We start from the raw sequence: 20341 nt of genomic DNA on the forward strand, positions 1-20341 counted from the left end.
AGTTCGCTCCGGCGGCGCCCGCACAGGCGCCGGGAAGGAGCGGGGGTCTGGGGGCGCGCTGAGCGCGCCGCGGGCGGCCGCCGGGAGGGGGCAACTTCTCCCGGGAAGGCGCCTCCCGCCGAGCCCCGCGAGCCGCAGCCCCCGAGGGCTCCGAGCTGGCTTTTCCCTTTCCTCTGCCTCCCCCCTGCGGATTCCAGGCACGGACCTTGGTCCTGGCGCTCCCGCTGCCGGGTGACAAGAGCCAGCGCCGCCGCCGCCGCCTCGGCCGCCGCTCCCTCGGCCGCCCGGCCGGCCGCCCCCGGCCGCAGCCCCTGCCGCCCGCTCCCGCCCGCTCCCGCCCGCACCATGGAGTTCTCGGAGAGGAAACGAAGCAGGAAATCGCAGAGCTTCAAACTGGTGAGCCGAGGTAAGCGGGGGGCGTGCGGCCGGCGGAGGAAGGACCTTGGCGCCGCGTAAACATCCCCGCGCCCGGCCCGCCGCCCCTCGCCCGGCGCCGCGGCCGCGCGTCCCACGCCGGGGGGCCGGGCTCCCGGGACCCCCCGAGTCCCCTCCCGCGGGGGCAGCGGCCGCACACGCGAGCGGCGGGGAAAGTTGTGCGGGGGGAGAGGCAGGATGTTATCCGGCGTAAACAAGTCGGAGGGCACATCAGGAAATTAGCAAACAATGACACTTGGGGAGCCGGGAGCCTTCTTTGGTATTCCACTCCTGTGGCTAGGTGGGGGGGTGGGGGCGATCTGCCTCTCCATCAGGCCGTGCGGACACGAATCCCGACCCATGGTCGTGGGGTGTTTTTTTCTCCCCCCCCGCAAAGAGAAGGAAGAAAGGTGGTGGTTCTTTTAAGAACGAGAAAGAAGCTCATGAGGTGGACAAGCCCAGATGAGAATTGTTGACGTCCAACATCTTTTCTAGATACGTTCGTTATTTGCATGGCAAAGGTGTTTTAGAATAGATCACTTATCAGTCATATATGTATCATTGACAAAAAAAAAAAAAAATCCAGCCGGTTCCTGGCGATTTAACAGGTGTATACCACAGTCTTTGGGGCTTGGGTTTATTTTATCGGGGAGGGGAAAGTTGAATAGTCTTGTCTATGTTCAATTACTTATCAGAGTCTTCATTTTCCTGATTTGACTTTTTAACAAATGATGAGAACTCAAGAGCAGATGTGAAAATATGTCTTTCAAAATGCCTTGTGTCACCTTAACTTGGAGGCAGGTGACTTTTTTCAGGGTCATGTCACAAATCCTAATATTGAGATGAGAACCACCCTCTTTAAATTTCTATCTTCTTTGGATCAACTTGAGGTCAAAACCAAACCAGAGAAGCTGTCCGCTTTTCCTGTCGTATCTAGCATTGGCATCAGAGTAGAGAGCAAGGCGATTGTCTTAACAACCTGGAGAAGTCACATGTAAGCTAATGAAAATTAGAGGGCAATTGCGAGTAATAGAGCTTTTCAAGATAAGCCAATCTAAGGATGATAGAGATTCAATAAAGCCTGTTCGGTTAGTCTGAAAATGGTCTGATGATTGACATTTTGAAGATCTACTCATATCTGTATCCCCTGATTTCCTTTGGATACTTTTTCACGAAAGAGGCCTGAAATAGTTTTTACGTATTCAAAATATTTGGCTCTTCCCTCTTTCTATGTGCTTTTTTTCTACTAGTGTTGATTGCACAGTCATTTGTACTTTAAAAGTCTCTTCCTGCGTGACTGGCCTGTTGGTCTATCTGATTCATTCAGGAATGCAGGCTGCTTTCTTATTTATGACCTCAGGCCACTTACGACTTTATCTTAAAAGTGAGAGTCGTTTTGTAGACCTTGTCCTGTGAGGTCCAAGGCCAAAAAAAAGGGAATAGCTGTTAAGAAGGGACCTCTGTTTTCTGACCTAGGCGGTGCTGCTTTTTAGAAATAGACAATTGCCAGAGTACAGTCGCCTCTGTAGAGAAGCTTGTAAAATATTGTATTTTAAAGTTTGACTGACATAGCAAGTTTTTCTTTTCAATTATGAGTCTGATTCTTCTCTCTGCTCTGCAGGTGCATTTTTAGGACATAAATTATTGCATATGAAAGTGCAGTAGCTGAATGCAAAAGACTCACTTGTATGAAAGATGAGAATCTTGCTTTCTTATCCAAATTATACTATTTTTGAAATAACAAATCGGTATTTTTCATGTGTGCTTGGCTGTCAGCTGCTTAGCAGTGGGGATTTTTCTGGGTAAACTGAGAAAACAGAGTGTTGAGTAACACTAAAGCATACTATTGAAATACTTATGAAAACAGGCTGTGGAGAGAAATTTGGAATACTCCTCTGGCCTATGATTGGGCAGGGTTTTTCTTTTCCATATAGACTTATCATTTGAAAGAAAAGCAGCCTCGTAATTGGCATCTGTGGGCCAAATTTACTGTAAAAACTATGTGACCAAGCAGAGCTGTTTTCTAATGTCAAAGCAATATCTCAAGTTTGTGTACTTCTCCAGAGTAAGCAAAGTTTTAGGGGTTATTAGTGACTACAAATTCTGTGATTAACCAAAAATTCTATTTATAAATTGAAATTTGTATTTATAAATTAAATTGTAGATTATACACACTATATGTCATGAGATTCTAGGCTTTATTGCTTATTCATATCTCGCAGGTCATCAGAATTCTAATTTCTGGTTGTTTTCTCATCACAGATTATCACCATGAGGTATATAAGAGCTCAGAATTCAGCAACGATGTTAATGGGGAGGCCAAAGAGACACAACCCGTTTTTTTAGGTAGGTTCTTATGTCAATTAATTTCTCAGCAAAAACAGCGTGGCCATTTGCAATTAGGGGGAAAAAAAAGATTGTGCCAGAACGGGAAATGTCTGCCATTGCTTAATGTATGACATTCTTTTCAAGACCTTTTATTTTACAGATTGCCAATATATCCCTTATTAACATTGCTAAAAGTTGTAATTTCAGACATAAATGTTTATTAGTGTCTACACACAGTGCTAATTATCACTCGCTCCCAGAGCCAGATGCTGACTGTGCAGTTTTGTCGCTCGGCGCTCACCCCATTTACATTGCATATTCGCTGGCATGCTTCACTGGCAATAGTTTGTGTAATTGGGGTATTACATCTTTGACATCTGGATAACAGAAATTCAATTTCCAGGAAGCTGCTATTTGTTTGGTTTTGCTTCTGCTTTGGGTGGGATAGAGGATTAATATGCTGTCTTATTATAATGTCCCTTCACCTCTGTGACCTGGTTGCTAATCCTGCCATGACAAAATTAAATTAAATCTACAGTCAGAAAGCGTAAGGAAAATCACAGTGTGATTGTCCGCCTAACCACCTCTTAATAGTACTAGTTGTCACAGAGCAGCTCCTCGCTTTCCTGGCTTTGCGTTCATTTCACACCAACACTTGTGTTCAGAGAGAATAGCCATACTTTGCGCTTACCATCCTCATTCCCAGCTCATCTTGTGGACAGGCAGAGTAAAAGCAGCGTCTTTAAGACCTTCCGACACTTGTGGCCACATGATGGATGAGTAGGTAGCCAAAAATGTCGGCACTCTTCTCATATGTCATTTTTGGTGCAAATACCTTACATGAAGCTCCTTGCATGTATGGTTGGTTATTTGCAGACCATGAACCAAAAATTAAACGACTTAAGATTTTGCCGCTGAGTGAAGTACCCGTAAAGTCGGAGTGGGGAGTAAATGGTGGCATTTGGCTTCAACCTTGCCCATCCTGAGCACCTGCAACCCATGGCAGTAGGGTGAGGGCTGGGTGCTGTACAGCAAGGAGCAGAAAACGAGAGACAGCCAGGGCAAGAGTGATTGCAAGGCAAGGGCAGAATCGCCATATCCCTGGGGAGAGTTGATCTGGCTTAAGGAAGGAGGGTTACTGTTCTGACCCAGCCTGAGGACTATTGCAAGTTAAAACAACGTGAGTGCCTGAAGATGTAGTGTTTTGTCACCACAGTCTCTCTTTTTGCATTGAGGAAGAGAAAGGGTGGGTTGCAAAGGACTGAGAAGTCAAATAGATACTTCATGGAGGTAAAATGGGAGGGCAATATCAGCATTTCTTACACAAGCAACCACTGAAGGCATGTGGATCTTTCCATGGAGGGAAAGAATATTCCTGAGGCCAGCACTACTCAGCACCAAGACAACTTAAAACCAAAAGGTTAATGGTCAAGCAAAATGCTTTGACCAGAAGGAGAATATTCTTGGATTGTACTCTTCTCAGTTCCCTAAACTTAGTAAGTTGGGATTCTGTATTTTCAGTTCCCTAAACTTGATTGGTTGGAATTCTGTATCTAAATACCACTCTATTTGGCCGTTCGAAATGAAGTTTGCCTTTTAGTAGAAGATTTACGTTTATCATAAAATGGAACATCATGTCCCTGGTTTAGTTATTCTCCAACGGAGCAGGCCTTTCCCCCTTTTCTGCTGTGTGATTGGAAAATGGTAAGGACGCTATCCAGTTGGTTAATTCCAGGTATGAGAGAGTGGAGGATGATGAAGAGGAGGATGCTAGTGCTCAGAATTCAGTAAAATGGAAATTCTCGAAGTGGGCAGACATTGCTGCTTTCCTTTTTTCTAGCCCAAGTCCAGGAAGATAGGAGAACATAGTGACAGACCAGGCTTGGGATAAGCTTCCCAAGGTCTTGGTCAAGAAGGCTTAGACATCCAGAGACAGAAGACTGAACAGCATGAAAGTGCGCCTGGCTTACTTCTCAGCCTTTTGCTCATTCTGGGGAATGTGTGATATGGTTCCCAAGAAATATTTTCATTTTGTGATCTCTAGGTCAATTTTAAAAAGTGGAAGAGCAAGTGATTACACAAACATAATTTGTAGAGCAATTGAGAATAGTTGCTGATCGCATATAGAATTAAGAATTTTGTTGACAGTGTTATAAAACGGATGTTTTTTAGTTTCTAGTTACTATTCTTAAAATGTAGATTTAAATCATGTTTGTTTTGTAAACTGCTAGAGTCTATCCATAATATTAGTCATGATGGTGTAGAATTCTGTGTGAGGTTTAGGATATCCAAGGGAGTTTGTTGACAAAATACCAGAATTGTTTCACCTATAACACATTACTGAAACATGGCCCCCAGGACACTATATAGGATTTTCTGTGTTCAAACATACGTGTTATCTTTGATACTGTCTGCACGTATAAGATTAAAGTTCACATCTTGGAGGAAGAGAGTGCTCCAGAATTTGGCAGACGTTCCCACAAGAAATCTCTTTCTCTGGAATATTTTTAGGATGTTGAGTGATACAGTGCATCCACCATGGTAGGATGGCTCAGTAGGGTGAACGGCTTGGCAGAGAGCTTTGGGAGTTACTCACGCGTTGTTAATGTGATAATAGGGTCAGAAGAGTTACTTTATCTTGTGGACACTGACTTTGTCAATCAGGCTGTGATGAACTCGGGTAAGATTTGACCACTGTTTGGAGAAAAACAGCTTAATTCATTTTAATCTATTCAACAGATGTTTTTTGAGAAAATACTATGAACTCAGCACTTTTCTGGAATGAGAGTGGGGTTGGGGGTAACCAAAGAAATGGAGAGGACGGGGACCCTGCTCTCAAGGATTAAATCCAGGTGAGGGAGAGAGGACAAATGCAGGACACAGTTAAGAGCAATATTCAGCAATCAGGACAGCTATGGGGATTGAGCGCTTACTGTGTGCACAGCATCGAGTTGAGTACCTCTCATATGAATTATCTCTTTTACTTCCCACAGCAGCTCTGTAGGAGTCCTTATTGTCTCCGTTTTGTAGATGAGACTTAGAGACATTAGGTAGCCGGCCACAGATCCCTCAAGGAGCAAGTGCCATAGCTGGGATCCCAGTGCCCATGTGCCTCAGCTGTGCACACCCCATGCTGCTATCCCTCTGTGTGAACCATAATTGAATGACAAATGGGAACCGTTAGGGCAACGAGCGAAAGCAGAGTTGGGAGGGAAGGATCAAATTTAGGGTAGGGTGCAGCGCTCTGGAAAGGCTGGACCTTGAACTAGGGAAAGATACAGATAGGCAGAGGGGAGTCGGAGAAGATGCCAGGTGGGGGTGACGTGAGCCACACAGAGGGATGAGCGTCAGTGTAATCAGACTTGAAGGGAGGGCGGCACTTTATAGGTTAGAAAGTGCTTTCACCTCTGTCATCCCCTCAGTTTTACAGTATATCCGTGAGTTGTGAGGGTGGATGTTATTATCCCATTACCCGGAGGAGGAAACTGAAGCTCAGAGTTAAGTGACTTGCTCATAGATAGCAGAACGTGGAATAACCTCAAGTCTGCTGTCCAGAGATCTTTTGCTTCTACCACATTGAGCCAGGCAAATTCACCGAGCTTCGAAGAGACCTTAGCTGGCAGCAAGGCACATTGAGAAAGTGTTTTAGTGAGATGATTAATTTATTATCATAACAATAATACAAACATATAATAAAATCTCTTTTTATGCATTGGATGTTGTTTTAGACTTACTATTATGGTCTGTAAGTTTGAAACTTCTGTTTTTCAGGGATTCGGTCTCCTTGGTTGCATGCCAGGCCCTGTTCTAGTTTTTCTTCTAGTGTTCAGTTCAGTTATACACTTTGAGAAGAGGAAGCACAGGCTGTAGTAGCCATGCCAGTTAAGCTGAGTCAAGATCTCTGAACTTTTGAATCTCTTGTCAGTGGCTTTCTTGATGACAGCTACCCCCACCCCAGGGTCCCCAGAATCTACTCAAAGATGGCACACAAAAAATTCCTACCCACTTATCCAAGTTAGGGAGTTAGCCCCTAACCACAGTGTACTTCCCCTCCCTGGAGAGGTGGGCAGGCCCCTGTGTGAAAGGGCAGAGCTCCTCACCTGGACTCCAGTGACCTGGGTCCCACCCCGTTCTTGTTTGGCCTCCAAGGGCTGGGGAGCTGGGCCCTCCTCCCAAGAGGAAGGAGGCCCTGATGTCTCACCACACCTGTGGCTGGAGTTCCAAGAGTGAGAAGCAGCCTCCTAAAATGAAGGTCCAAGAGGGCCTGAGTGTCTCTTGGGGTTGGGAATGTGGCTGAGAATAGCGCCGTTTATGGAAAGCTTGCCATGTGCCAGGCACTATGCTGGCACTGTGTTATGTGTCAGGACTGACCTTGTATCTGTTATCCCATTCATTGTTCCAAGAAAGGTATTCTCATTCCCACTCTTTGGATGAGGAATTTGAGGAGTGCACAGAGTCACTCATTGGCGGAACCAGGATAGAACCAGGATCTGTCTGTCTCCAAAACCATACCCTGAGCCACATGAAATGCTTTGTTCAAACGAACTCCCATGTGGAGCCCCGCTATGTACAACAGGCGAGAGGGGAGCGGGGGTGCTGGCAGCAGGCAGAGGGTACCCAGAGCGCCTCCACCACGCCCCACCCTCCTCGGCCTGCCCACCTCCACGGGCCCCTGCAGAGCCCTTCCAGTGCCCTCCTCACGATGTAGAAACCTCTGCTCTGGATGGTTTCTGAGGTTTCCTACAGCTCTGAAAGTATGTCTGGTTACACTGCAGGTCCAAAAATGGCTTCAAAAGCCGTTGCCAGCAAAGTCAGAGTTGAGGGAGCCTCTTGAGGAAACTGAAGCCCCGACGATGCCTTTGAATATAAGTGCACATATGAATGTGTTTCTGCAACTCCAGATGCAGACTTAGTCATCCTTAGATATTGCCGATTGCCTAAAGTTTGGGAGGCATTTGCAATTAGGCCTGTCTCCTACTTCCATTAATCATTTAGTTAATATCACAGCTACACTGTGAGGTAGGTGTTATATCTGTTGTACAAACAGGAAGCTGAGCTCAGAGATGAAAGTGATTTGCCCAGGGTCACACAGTAGTTGGTAGTCGACCACACTTTAAAATCGGGTCTTTTGACTGTTTCTGAGCTGCCTGCAGTCCTTGTCTCACCCCTCCCATTCTACCGTGCGCACGGGCTGATCTTAGTGTCTGCCTCCCCACCCTCTCCCCAGCAAAGCAGGACTTCAGGGGTGAAAGCGGCAGACAGGCAGAGGGAAAGGGGTGGGCTCAGTTTCCTCCTGGAAGAGCCCAGGCCCCGTTTGGGAGGAAGGGAACCAAGGTTTGTTTAATATCTGCTGTATGCCCAGCTTTCTCATCCTGTATCTCGTTTAACCCTCACCAATTCTGAGAAGGGATTGTTATTTCCATTTAAGTGAAAAAAATGGGCCTTTGGAAACCTCAGTTTGCCCAAGGTCCTGTGTCTCGCAGAGGGGAGCTTCCCATCTTCTTTCTGCTTTGCCTGCAGCCTCTGAGGAAGCAGGCCCCGTTCCCCTCCCCCTCTGCTGTTCGCCTGCTGTTTCCAGCTCACCTTTCTAGCCCGCTCTCCGGCTTCCCCCTTCCTAAAGGCATTTGTTGGTGTCGCACTGGTGTCTCATCATGCTCCCTAAAGCTCCTTTCCCATTCTCACCTTCATTCCTCTCCCCATCCCGATTTCTCCATACCCAATCTCCAGTCTCCTCCCATGTCTTATCCCATTCCCAGATTCCTTCTTTTGCAATCCTGTCTCTATTATCAGTTTTCAAAGCCCAATTCAAACATTACCTAGGCCTGGAAGCCTTTTCAGTTTATATAGCATAGTAGAGAGAGCTCAGGTTTAGTGTCAGAAAACCTTGGTGTGCGTGTCAGGTTAACGCTTCATAACACTTTGGATGAAAGTTTGAGGGTTTTCTTTATCTGCCATAAGAGAACAGTAATGTTGGCCCTAACCCCTAAGCAAGTTCCCCTACAGCATATAGAAAGTCCTGTATGGTGAAACACTCTTTAAAACTAGAAAATGCTTTGTTCTTATTTTTATTATCTCCTTCTCCCTTCTCCTTCCAAATTAGGAGTCACCTTTCTTCTGGACACCTTAACACTAAATAATAACACTACTCTTTTATAGCACTTAGCCTGGACTGCCTAATGTTACTTATTTTTGTACATGGCTTTGTTGTGCTCCGAGTCACCCCGCAAGTACCCCCGCCCTCAAACCTCAACAGTTACCACGTGGATTGTCGTTATTTGCACCCCCCCTCCTCAGGTAAATTAGATCACAGAGCAAGTGTGACCTGCATTCTTTTCTTATCCTTTGGAGCATCCTGCACGCTGCTGTGTTCATAACAGGTACCCACATTATAGGTACTCAGATCTTCGTTGTCTAGATGCGTGAACATGTTGAGCCCTGTTGTATAGGACTCTCAAGCTTTGTTTTAAAATATACCACTAGGTTGAGATTTTAGAAACATTTAGTGAGCCAAACTGAAATCTTCCTCCTTTAACTGGAAGAAGCTTTTGTCATATGCTAAACTAGCATAGAAATTTGGGACTCCTGACGTTGATTTGTGAGACACAACTTGAAATCTTTTTGAAAACTAGCAACACATTGAAAACCAAATTGAAAAACAGAAGCTGCTCTGCTGGTTCCGTGTTCTGCTGTAACATTGGTACAACTTTATAGAGGTGTTTAAGATAGATATAAACTGATTTTGGCATTGTTTAGTTGTCGGGTTCCGCATGAAGCAAGTTTTTCTACCTTAAGTTTTTAAACAGCCGTCTGTTAAACAACAACAGAGCTTGGCGCGTGTCATGCTTGTGAGGGAAGGGGCCCCTGCGCACAGCTGTGCAAGGTGTGCCTGCTCACTGAGGCCGTGTCTTGAGGACAAGTTGCCTCTTCTGTTTCTCATACAGGCCCGCTGTGGTTCAGGAACCTCCCGCGTGTCAAGTGTGTGATGTGTTGCGATAGTTTGTTTTGCCTACACCGATCGTGACCACATCATTAAAAAGAAAGAAAATCTCCATGAAGACAGACTCTAAGGAGACGTATTAACAGTTTAGCCTCTCTGGTTCCCGTGGGAATATGGATTTTTACTTTTGGAAGAAAATAATATGGCCGTCTGTAAGATAAAATGAAGATTTTGGAAGCATGTGCTTTGCATTTCAAAGTTAAAAATAGGTCTAGGGGCCAGCTCCATGGCCGAGTGGTTAAGTTCTTGCGCTCCGCTGCGGCGGCCCAGGGTTCGGATCCTGGGCGCGGACTGCAACTAAGATATACAACTATGTACGGGGGGTTTGGGAAGATAAAGCAGGAACAAAAAACAAAAGAAGATTGGCAACAGTTGTTAGCTCAGGTGCCAATCTTTAAAAAAAAAATAGGTCTGGGACGTTTGCACAGCAAGTCCATTATTCTTATAAGGAACAGTTTCTCGGAGAGGGCACTACCTGGAGAGGACAGTAACAGCGGGAGCAGGGGGGAGGGCTGGGGGAAGGAGCAGACGCCACCCCTGCGGTGATTTATCCAGGGGTGCCTCTAGTTCCTTAGGGTATTTTGCACAACTTGGGCTGCTCCCTTGCCTGAGCTTCCTCATTGTCTGTGATTTTCATGTTAGGACTCAGACTCCTAAGCCTGACAGTTAAGACCATGAACTGCCACCTGTCTACTTCGAGCTTAGTCCTGACCCTTCCCTTCCCACCTCCCGTGGCTCAGTCATAGCAAACCGTTTTTATTTATTTATTTATTTTTTTGAGGAAGATTAGCCCTGCACTAACATCTGCTGCCAATCTCCTCTTTTTGTTGAGGAAGACTGACCCTGAGCTAACGTCTGTGCCCATCTTCCTCTACTTTATATGTGGGACACCTGCCACAGCATGGCTTGACAAGCGGTGCGTAGGTCTGCACTTGGGATCCAAACCGGCAAACCCCAGGCCGCCGAAGCTGAGCTGAATGTGCAGACTTAACTGCTGTGCCACTGGGCCAGCCCTCGAACCATTTTTCTTTCCTGCAATGGGCCCTGCTTCCTCTCTTTTTAGGCCAGGCACGTTCTCGCCTCTGTGGCTGCATGAACCACCTACTCTGCTTGGAACTCCACGCTTGCACCATCCTCCCTGTGCTTTGCTTGGCTTTCTCTTATCCCTAAAGGCTCCAAGTTGATGTCACTTCCTCCAGGTTGTCTTCTCTGATTCCCCTCTTACCTTGCCTTCCACAGCATCCTGCGTGTGTCTCTATCAAAGCAGAGGAATTGCCAGTTTACTCCTGTGTCTCTCCCCATGGGTTGTAAACTCCTTAAGGATCATCCCTGTGTCCCCACTGCCCAGCTCCATGCTGGTCACATAACAACATTAATAGATGTTCAGTGAATGAGGGAAGAGTTCGGTTTTAAATTCAGAATAAAGAGGTGAAATCAGCTGTGTTGAAACTATGCTCTGCAAGGTGAAAATTTACACATCCTTCTTCGTAGCTAACTGGACCTCACATATCAGGAGTAAAATATGTCAACACTGCCAATGGAATGTTTATTTTTCATTACATACTTTTTTCTTTTTTATTAGGTTAACAGCAGGACCCCCTCTTAAAGTTTAACTCTGAAATAGGATGCACCACTGGCCCTTGTGTGCATACCAGCCCCCGCCCCAGGGGCCTTGGAGACTCCCTACACTGTGTGGGCACCTCTGGAATATTGTAGTTCTGTGGCCCTGGCATCTGCTCTGCAGTCTCTGCCTGGAATGACCTCTGCTTCCCTTGTCCGCGTGATCCTTGATTTATCCCTCGAGTCTCAGCTTGAATTCCTGCAGGGCAAGACTCTGAGTTTACCGTTTTCCTAGTGCACAATACTTGGCACAGAGCAGACTCTCAATAACTGCTAAGGAATAAATGAATGAGTACCATGTTACGACATGTTGAAATGTGATTTGCTGCCACTCAGCTAATCTGAGTAGGGTAGTCTGTTGAGTCCATAGTTTTCTTGTGCAAAACTGTCCCATGCATTGCAGGGGGTCTTGATCCCACCTTCTGAATGTTGGCGGTATAAATATACCTAAATGTCAGCAGCACCCCACCTACTCATGATGACAATCAGAAACGCCCCCTAGACACGTGAGCTGGAGTGTGGTCCTTAGCAGGCCAAGGTTGTGAGGTCATTAACTGTGAGCAGAGAAAAACTATTGCATTGCCATGGGCTGAACGCCCTTCCCTTGTCGGTTGTTTCTGAGATGCTGGTATGAAGGGGGAACAAATGAGAGGCTGTGATGGACCAGTGCAGCCGCATCACCATGCCCAGAGGAGGGAGATCAAAGGGCACATTCCATTCATGGTCAGGTTACTGTGCTTTCTCTCTATACAAAAGACAGCTTACTACATGCATATTTGATCATAGATTTTAAAATCATTAACAAGTTTAGACAGATTTCTTTAGGTATTCCAGACAATCAGTATCCTTGTAAATAAAAATCCATAAAAATATTTTCTTAGTACTGCATTTCTTTTCAGACTTGTACAAATATACTGTGTTATTTGAATTCCAAGGGCTTTACAGTGTTTTTTTACTTGGAAATCAGATTTTATATCTGAAAGGTTAATGGAGAAAACTAATTATGCTATCTGGTAACCAAATGTGTGATGAGACATTTGTCTCTGTAATTAACAGCAAGGAACTTTTATGGTTTCATAAAACCGAATGCTACGTGGAGCCTTCTGTGAGCATTTGTTTGGACGAGGTGTCCAAAACAGAGATGTTTATGGATGATATAAAGTTGAACTGAAATGTAATGCAGGTGTCTGTGCATCTTACAGCATTTCTCATTGTTGAAATACAAGCCAGAAGATTAATAACTTTACTTTGTCATGATAAAATAAGTAATGTGTTCTTGGAACAGTGGTATGGTACATAAGTTACTCAGTAATTCCAAGAATTTATTCTGTTCCAGGAATAATATCCTTAACAATTTATTTTTACAGAAAAAGTTGATGCAACATAATAGCTTCTGAAGTTGTTTGTATGGCTAATGGAATTATATCTCAAATATGACTTTACACCTACGTATAAAATATAAAGAACCTCACAAAAATGCAAGGTAAAGGTACAACTTAAAAGTAAGAAGTCAGGGGATGCAAAAGTTAAGGTTCTTCTGTTAACACGAACTCATTCTCATTGCACATATATAATTTTTTCAATTACTAGCAGGACTTTAATGGGTACCTTAATAAGCATTGCATGAAATACGGTTGCGGGGGGTGTTGCTGCGGGAATGTTAGCTTTAGCCTTCTCTGTAAGTCTGCTGTTCCACTGTGTCACTCTGCTCTGGAAGAGGGAGCTTGGCGCCTGGAGCAGCAAAGCTGTGTAGCCCAGATCTGATCCATCTTCCTCTGGTTTACTTTGGTCATTTTGGGCAAGCAACTTAGTCACTAGGGGAAACGATTCCCCCTCTATCATCTTTGATGAGCTAGAAAGACGATGACAATGAGATATGTTCCTTTGGGAAAGCTTTCAGGAGAAGACGTGATTGAATATAGGCGCCAAGTGGCTTCTGCTTGCCAACCCCATACACTCCATAGAAATGAGGAGAATTTCTTCCACAGATGTCACAGATGTTGGTTTACATCTTGCACATCAGTAGTGTGTTTTTTTTTCAGCTCTCCTCAACTCTAGCTTCTTGGCATATCTGATACTAGAATTTACTTATTCTTGCATTCATTTGGTAGGTACTTATTGAGTAGCCATTAGTGCCAGGCTAGGAGATTTTAAAGCCCACTAGATTGTGATAAGGGAAATTGAGGATTCTGTGGGAACGTAGAACAGGGGGGTCTCAGCAGGCCTGGGGGATTAAGGGATATGACCCCTGAGAAGATGACAGTTAAGCTAAGACCTGAAGGATGAGTAAGGGGGTGGAGCTGAGGATGTGTGAAGGCCAGGAAGTTAGAGCACTTCTGTAGCTAAAGCAGAGGGCCCTCTGGCTGTCTATAACAGTCCCTAATTGGATTCGGATTTAATTGTCCTGAAGTGAGGCCTGGGCTCAGGGATTTTTAAAGCTGTCCAGGGATCCTAATGTGCAGCCAGACCTGAGAGCCACCAGTTTAGAAGAAGAGGGGATGTGGCCATAGCCACAGCCAGAGAAGTAGGCAGGGGAGGACGGAGGTGGAGGGCTGGGTGAGCCGTAGGGGGAGCTGCCTCATCCTGAGGTGGGTGGCGTTCCGCCGAGGTCTGTCATGGAATGAGATTGGCGTGTTTGAAAGATCACCCTGGCTTTGGGGGGGAATGTAGATTGGAGGGAAGCAACACTGAAGGTTTTGGCAGTAGCCCCATGAGGCGATAATGGGAATGGGGGTGGAGAGAAGTGGAAGGATCTCAATTCATTTAGAAATCACAGTAAGCAGGACTCAGTGATGAACTGGCTGTGAGAGGGAGGGGAAGAGGGGCAGTCCCAGGTGTCCAGCTTGGACAGCTGGGTTGGTGCTGTTTATTAAGCCTCAGAGATGGTCATCATAAAATACATTTTTGGGCATGATTTTGAAGTTGCTTTTGAAGTGTCCCGAGTGGGCTGTCCAGGAGGCAATTGTATGTATGGGTCTGGAGCCCCAAAGTGGGGTCAAGGCTGGAGTGCCTGGATACACGTTGTCACTGGAGCCTGGAGAGAGGATGGGTGGATCCAGAAAGAGAGTAGAGGGGGGCAAGACTGCCTAGGGCAGTGTCCTAAATAACTTTGACTTTAAGGCGGTGTTTTTCACACCAGTGGTTGTGACCTATAAGTGAGTCATGAAATCCGTTTACTGGATTGTTGCAAACACTAACTACAGCAATAACAATAACAACAACAATAATAGTAAGGAAATAGACTAGAAAATAGTGGAGTGCATTGCATGCAGGAAGGATAAATTCATGAAACTTTTGTTTTAGTTATGCGCATAGTATGCATATGTGTGTGTTTAGGTCATCATGAAAGATGTGTTCCTTGCTGTGAACCATGTCAGAAAAGTTTGGAAGCCACTGATTGAATCTGTGGCTGCCTTGCCCCTGGAGATTTCCCATTATCTCATTCTGGAAGACTGCCGCTCTGCAGGTGCCTTTGGGCCCAAAGTTATCAGTTCCTTGAGATCCTTGGAAGAAGAAGGCGCTGTGAATGTGACCCATTTTTCATCATTAACATTATTTACATTGAGGATGAAACTGTCCAAGAGTATGTGTATTTAACTTGGAATATTTAAAAATTTTAAATAACTGAAGAAATTTAATACAGCCAGTACTTAATCATGTTCGTACTTAACTGATCCATGCTGTAGACAGTAAATTCACATCTCAGTAAGAAGTGGAGATTTGCGCTTCCATATTAGCATTCTCTTCGAAGTCTTCTGTACAGTAGAACAGAGGATCAGCATTTCAAATTATATTGAAAAGATTGTCTATTTCCAGACGGTGAATTATGAACATTTTATCTCTTATTGAATGAAGGCAAGATTTTGGTTATACTGCTATCGGCATATGGAGGCAGCTCTTAATCTACAATCTTGTTATATTTTTCCTATGTGTGTTGTCAGCCTTCGAAGACTTCTGCTGTATGTTGCACAGAATCATGAACACAAATAAATTCTTATTCCACTTTTTCCAAGTTTTTATCTTTGGCTTTGTGGAACTCACAGGATTCACATGAACCGTGTTTCCAATTTGAAAGGAAATGTCTGAACTTTATTCTTCTTAGCTTGAAACAGTACAGCTAAGTTGGAATCCATAAAGATAGTTTGGTGTGATGATTTCATTGCTTCCACCATGTGTGTTAGCATAACTAGGTGGTTAAGGTGCTGACTAGTTCACACAGCACCCAGCACTTGTCCTTGCAACTTCCTGGAAACCACACAGCTTCACTGTTCTGTGAATGGAGTCCTTCTGCCTTCAGCTAGTTCCTTGAGCGGTTTTGTAGAACAGTGAAACGCTTGGCCCTTGAAGCCTGGTGGATCCCGTTCAGATCTTTAACCTCAGAGTCTCTGTTTTCTCCTGGGTAAAACGTATTCATCAATATTCGAACCTCTCAGCTTGTTATCAGGCAGAGTGCTCGCCAGAGGGCCTGGTGAGGCGCGAGGGCTCTAGAAATGGTGGCTTTAACACTTTTCCCTGTACCTGCTTCCAAATTCCTTTTAAAAATACATGGCTTGTAGTGAGCTTTAAGAGAAAGTAATCTTAGGATGTACCCCAGGGGTTGCAAAATATACCCCACCCCAGTACCCTCCTTTCTTGACTTTCTTTTGCTGCTGTCTCTAGCCAGCTATTTCTCCTTCCTGCCCAACATCCTCTTTCCTGGGTAACATTATAGAAGATGTTTTTTATGTCCAAACTGCCACTACCAGTTGCCTTATACCCAGCTTTACAATACCACAGGGAGAAGATTGTACATAATTCTTCTAGATTATTTTTTAATCACAGAAAAGTAATACATACTCATTTTAAAACCATTTTTAAAGTTAAAATTTATAAGGTTGGAAGCAAGTTATAAAGTAAAAAAGTAAAATATTCTGTCTCAGTCACATTCTCCAGTGGTAATCACTGTTAACAATTGAGTGCGTGTAAAAAATTTGTGTATGTATGACAGAAAAGGACAAGGGAATCATGCTATACCATCAGGCACCGCATGACGATATTTCAGTCAACGACAGACCTCACACGCAATGGCGGTCTCATAAGATTAGTACATACAGCCTAGATGTGTTCTAGGCTAAGCCGTCTGGGTTTGTGTAAGTATGCTCTATGATGTTCGCACAACGATAGTCACCTAACGATGCATTTCTCAGAACATATCCCTGTCAGTAAGCAACACATAACTGTATAATGTTTTGCAACTGTTTTTACTTAACTGATCTCCATTTATTCCGCATAGATTGAATGCCCATTTTGAGCCAGGCAGTCCTGGTTATCTAGTAGTGAATGAAATAATCATGATCTCAACCGTCATAGCGTTTACAGTATCTCGCGCATACTTCCAAATGACGATAAAAAGGTCTATTTCATTCTTTAAAGATGTCTAAGGCTATACCGTAATTTCATTATATTGATATACCATCATTCATGTATCTAATGCTCTGTTGATAAATGTTTCACTAGTAAAATGAGGCTGCAGTGAATGTCCTTCTGCACACGCCATGGGTATTTGTTTGCATATTTCTGTAGGATAAATTCCTGTAAGTGGAGTTGCCAAATTTCCCTCCAGAAAGATTCCCTACCAACAGCATATGAGAGTGACTACAACACTGCACCTTCACCAAAAATGGGCTTTATGAATCTACAGACTAAGAATTAATGGACAAATTATTAGACAAAGAATTTCACGTCATTTAATTTTCATTACATCAATAATTAGGGAGATTAAGGGACTTAACCTGTTGATTTCTCTCGTGAATCAGATGTTCGTGTCCTTTGCCCAGTTTTCCGTTGTTAGTGTTTGTATTCTTCTCGCTGATTTGTAAGTCCTCTTCCGTGTATTGAGGATGTCAACTCTTTGACTTGATTATTCCTGAACGTTACTTGCAGTGGTGGCTTCTGACTTACTCACTTAATGATGGTCAGAGTCACACATCAAAGGAACATTCAGTTGGGCAGCCATGTAATATTTATTATAAAATAAACGTTAGGTGTCCATGAAATAAGACCATTTGGGGAGAGCTAAGTAGGTAAACTCTTTGAATTGGTTAGGTAGTTCTAGTTGTGTCATGCACTCTCCTGTGAAAAATTTTCATTGATTTCCTGTCATTTTCAGGATACAGTCAAAATTTCAAAGTCGTGTTTTCAGCTTTGCCCATTCCGTGCCTCCACTCCAAGCAAGTTAGCTTCTTCCCCATGGCCCACTTGTTTCCTCTGCCTGTAGTCTTTGTCATTCTGTTCCCTCTTTTCTCTCCCCAAAAGTGCCCATGGAAATGCTGGCCATCTTTTACTGACCAGCTCAAATCTTACCATCTTGATGAAGCTGGCTATAAGCCTCCCTGTATAAAATGATCTCTTTGCTCAGTTCCTGAAATGCTTGTAATTTATGCCATGTCTGAGGCATTCATCACATCTTCTCTTGGTTTTGTCTGTTCCGTCATGAACACTGTAAATGTATTCCTAGAAAATGTAGCTGAGCACGTTGAAGAGCCTGACTTCAAAGCAGCAGCCCTTGGCCTTCTGTAGTGGTCCAGCCCATCCTTCTGCTGGCCGGTGTGTCTTAAACCAGCAGACGTGCAACTGTGGCTGCCCAGTGCTCTTCCCCTGGCTGTGGGAATCTGCACATCTCATATGATGTTATATGAGAGCAGAGTATAGGATTTGCGTTTAGTTCTTAAGATAAAACATGAAGACATCAAAGAAAATTGTTCCTGATTCCCCTTTTAGGACTTTTCCCCCAAACCTCTCACAGATGTTTATGCTCCTTTGTCTGTAGATGTTCTCTGAGGGACACCTTTGAGGAGCAGCATGACAGCCCGTTTCGAATCGCTCACTGCTCCTTGATCCATTCCCTGGGATTTCTTTGCTCCTTTGGTCCTGAATACCCATCTCAAGCCCTTTTAGCCCTTTTTTTCTCAGAAAGCCTGTTTTCCAGTTAGGATCCCTGGCGTTCTCTCTTGGTACCTGTCCTGGCTTCGCATCCTCAGCCTTGATTGAAGAGCTCCAGCCTGCCGCCCTGGCTGCAGGTGGCCCGTGCTGGGTAAGCCTGCCTATTCCTTACAAGAGAGGCCTTGTGTTCTTAGAATTGCTTGTGCCTTCATTTGTCTCTCCTGCTAGACCATAAACTCCTGAAGGGAAGAGACTGTATCTTATATTTCTTTTCCTCTTCTTTTTTTGGTCACCCATATCTCATAGTAAGTAGTAGTATAATAAATATTTATTGAGTGAATGAATGAACCTGATATCATCTAAATAGATTTGAAAGGAACTGAGTTGTTCTTTACGTGAAAATGCCATGCATACATTGGGCTGCTTAATTATTTTCCTCCTGTAACTTTCAGTTTGACAGTGCCCTCAAACATAGGGCAACTACATTTTCAGTTCAAATATTCCCTATCCTATTGTTTGATTTAACCAATTAGATGATTCTGTAGCATGTTTTTGCCTCTTCCCTTCTCAGTGGCATTTGGACTATGCTGTGTGGCGTCCTTGGAGTTCTTGACTGTACTGCAGGGGCTGCTTCAGGAATGCGGGTTCTGGCACGCTGTCTTCAACAGAACTCGGCTCTTCTTTATTTACTGGAGTTCCACTTAAGATTGCATTGGAAAAAAGGGCTCCCTTGGAAACCATTGCTCTCTTCTATAAACTAATGCTTTTCAGTCCACTTTTGCTGTTTGCATGTCCTTTGTAAACACGGCTGTCGTCCCTGAGGGTGACCAGTTGGGACCTTGATAGCGTGCATGTCATTGTAGGTTTGGAACGAGGGTACCAACCTCAGCCTTTCTCACAGCACAGTCTACTTCAAATTCCTTTTGCTTTTAGACTCATTCATTGGTGTTTGTGGTGAAGAAAGCATAGGCTGAAGGACGCTGCCTCCTTTTTCCTGTTCTTTCTCCCCTTGCTGTCGTTTGACAGGCTGCAGTTCAGTGTTTTCCACAGCATGGCTCCATGCCAACTTCTAGTGTTTGAAAGGAGAGATTTGGACCATATATTGTAAATCCTGGTCATCTTACTCTCGCTCACTGAGAAACTCAAATTTTTCTATTTTAACATGTTTATTTTTACCTGAAAAATGCAACGAGTTTTAAAGCTTTTTTTTTTGTAAACTATATTCACAGTGACATGCAACCATCACCACTATCTGCTTCCAGAACTTTCTCATCCTCTCAAGCAGAAAAGCATTCCTCTTGTCACTTCTTCTGCACATCTTCTCAGATGCTTCTGCACTGTTTCTAGTATTTCTGAACCGGAAGGATCAGCTCTTTAAGACCATACACTGCCCAGCCTCCTGCCTGGAAGCTCCAGTTTCAATCCATTTTTTCCTTGTGGGTAAAGAACAATGTCCTACTCATAATAACCCGTAGTGTATTTGAAGATAATTAAGTTACTCAATAGCCATTTATTTCTTGGTGAAACACCCCAACTCCTTTAACCTTTCCTTGTTCTTTTAATCTTTTTTGTTGACGTTCTCATTATCTCCTTAAGTTTTTCAACAGCTTCTATAACACAGTACAAAACTGGACATGATACTGTAGTGCAAGTCGACCAGTACTGAATGTAGTGGCAGAATCGTCCCTCGGGTCTTTAAGATTCTGTCAGTCCTTCTGTTGAGGTGAGTTACCAAGCGTGGCCTCCCTGGGTGATGGACTCCATGTGGGGTCAGGGGAGCGAGGAGTTAGAGATGACCCTGTTCTGACCGTGGTGACTACTACTTGCCACAGGGACAGGGGGTCCAGGAAGAACAGGTTGACTCACTTTACCAGCTTGGAAACAGATGAAGTTTAATGTTAAAATGAAGGCGTTGAGATCTCTGCATGCTAGATTAATAGGAAGTCTGGTATCTCCGCATAAGGTGTCCTTCCACCCCCTGAACTGTTACTCAGTCCAGAGACTCAGCTACTACTGGTACTTGTAGTAGCTACTACTACTTAAAAATAGTTCTGGAGTACT

General features: G+C 44.3%; 1 protein-coding gene and 1 long non-coding RNA gene across 8 annotated transcripts in view; one reads left to right on the forward strand and one right to left on the reverse strand.

The window, feature by feature from the left end:
* Window positions 1–270, reverse strand: part of LOC124248547 (uncharacterized) — a 10734-nt gene extending 10464 nt beyond the window's left edge. For all 5 annotated transcript variants that reach the window (XR_006891068.1, XR_006891071.1, XR_006891069.1 and 2 more), the window contains exon 1: window positions 206–270. This is a non-coding gene — a long non-coding RNA (uncharacterized LOC124248547). The remainder of the gene's footprint in view (window positions 1–205) is intronic.
* The window catches only part of BEND7 (BEN domain containing 7), an 80010-nt gene continuing 59675 nt past the window's right edge, over window positions 7–20341 (forward strand). For 2 of the 3 annotated variants that reach the window (XM_046678719.1, XM_046678720.1), the window contains exons 1-2: window positions 7–406; window positions 2677–2760. In XM_046678719.1, the coding sequence (XP_046534675.1) occupies window positions 346–406; window positions 2677–2760 (145 nt within the window). In that variant the 5' untranslated portion in view covers window positions 7–345. The remainder of the gene's footprint in view (window positions 407–2676; window positions 2761–20341) is intronic. The other variant, XM_046678721.1, reaches the window with a different exon arrangement.

This window comes from Equus quagga, chromosome 12 (genome assembly GCF_021613505.1).
Source record: "Equus quagga isolate Etosha38 chromosome 12, UCLA_HA_Equagga_1.0, whole genome shotgun sequence".
Classification (NCBI taxonomy): domain Eukaryota; kingdom Metazoa; phylum Chordata; class Mammalia; order Perissodactyla; family Equidae; genus Equus; species Equus quagga.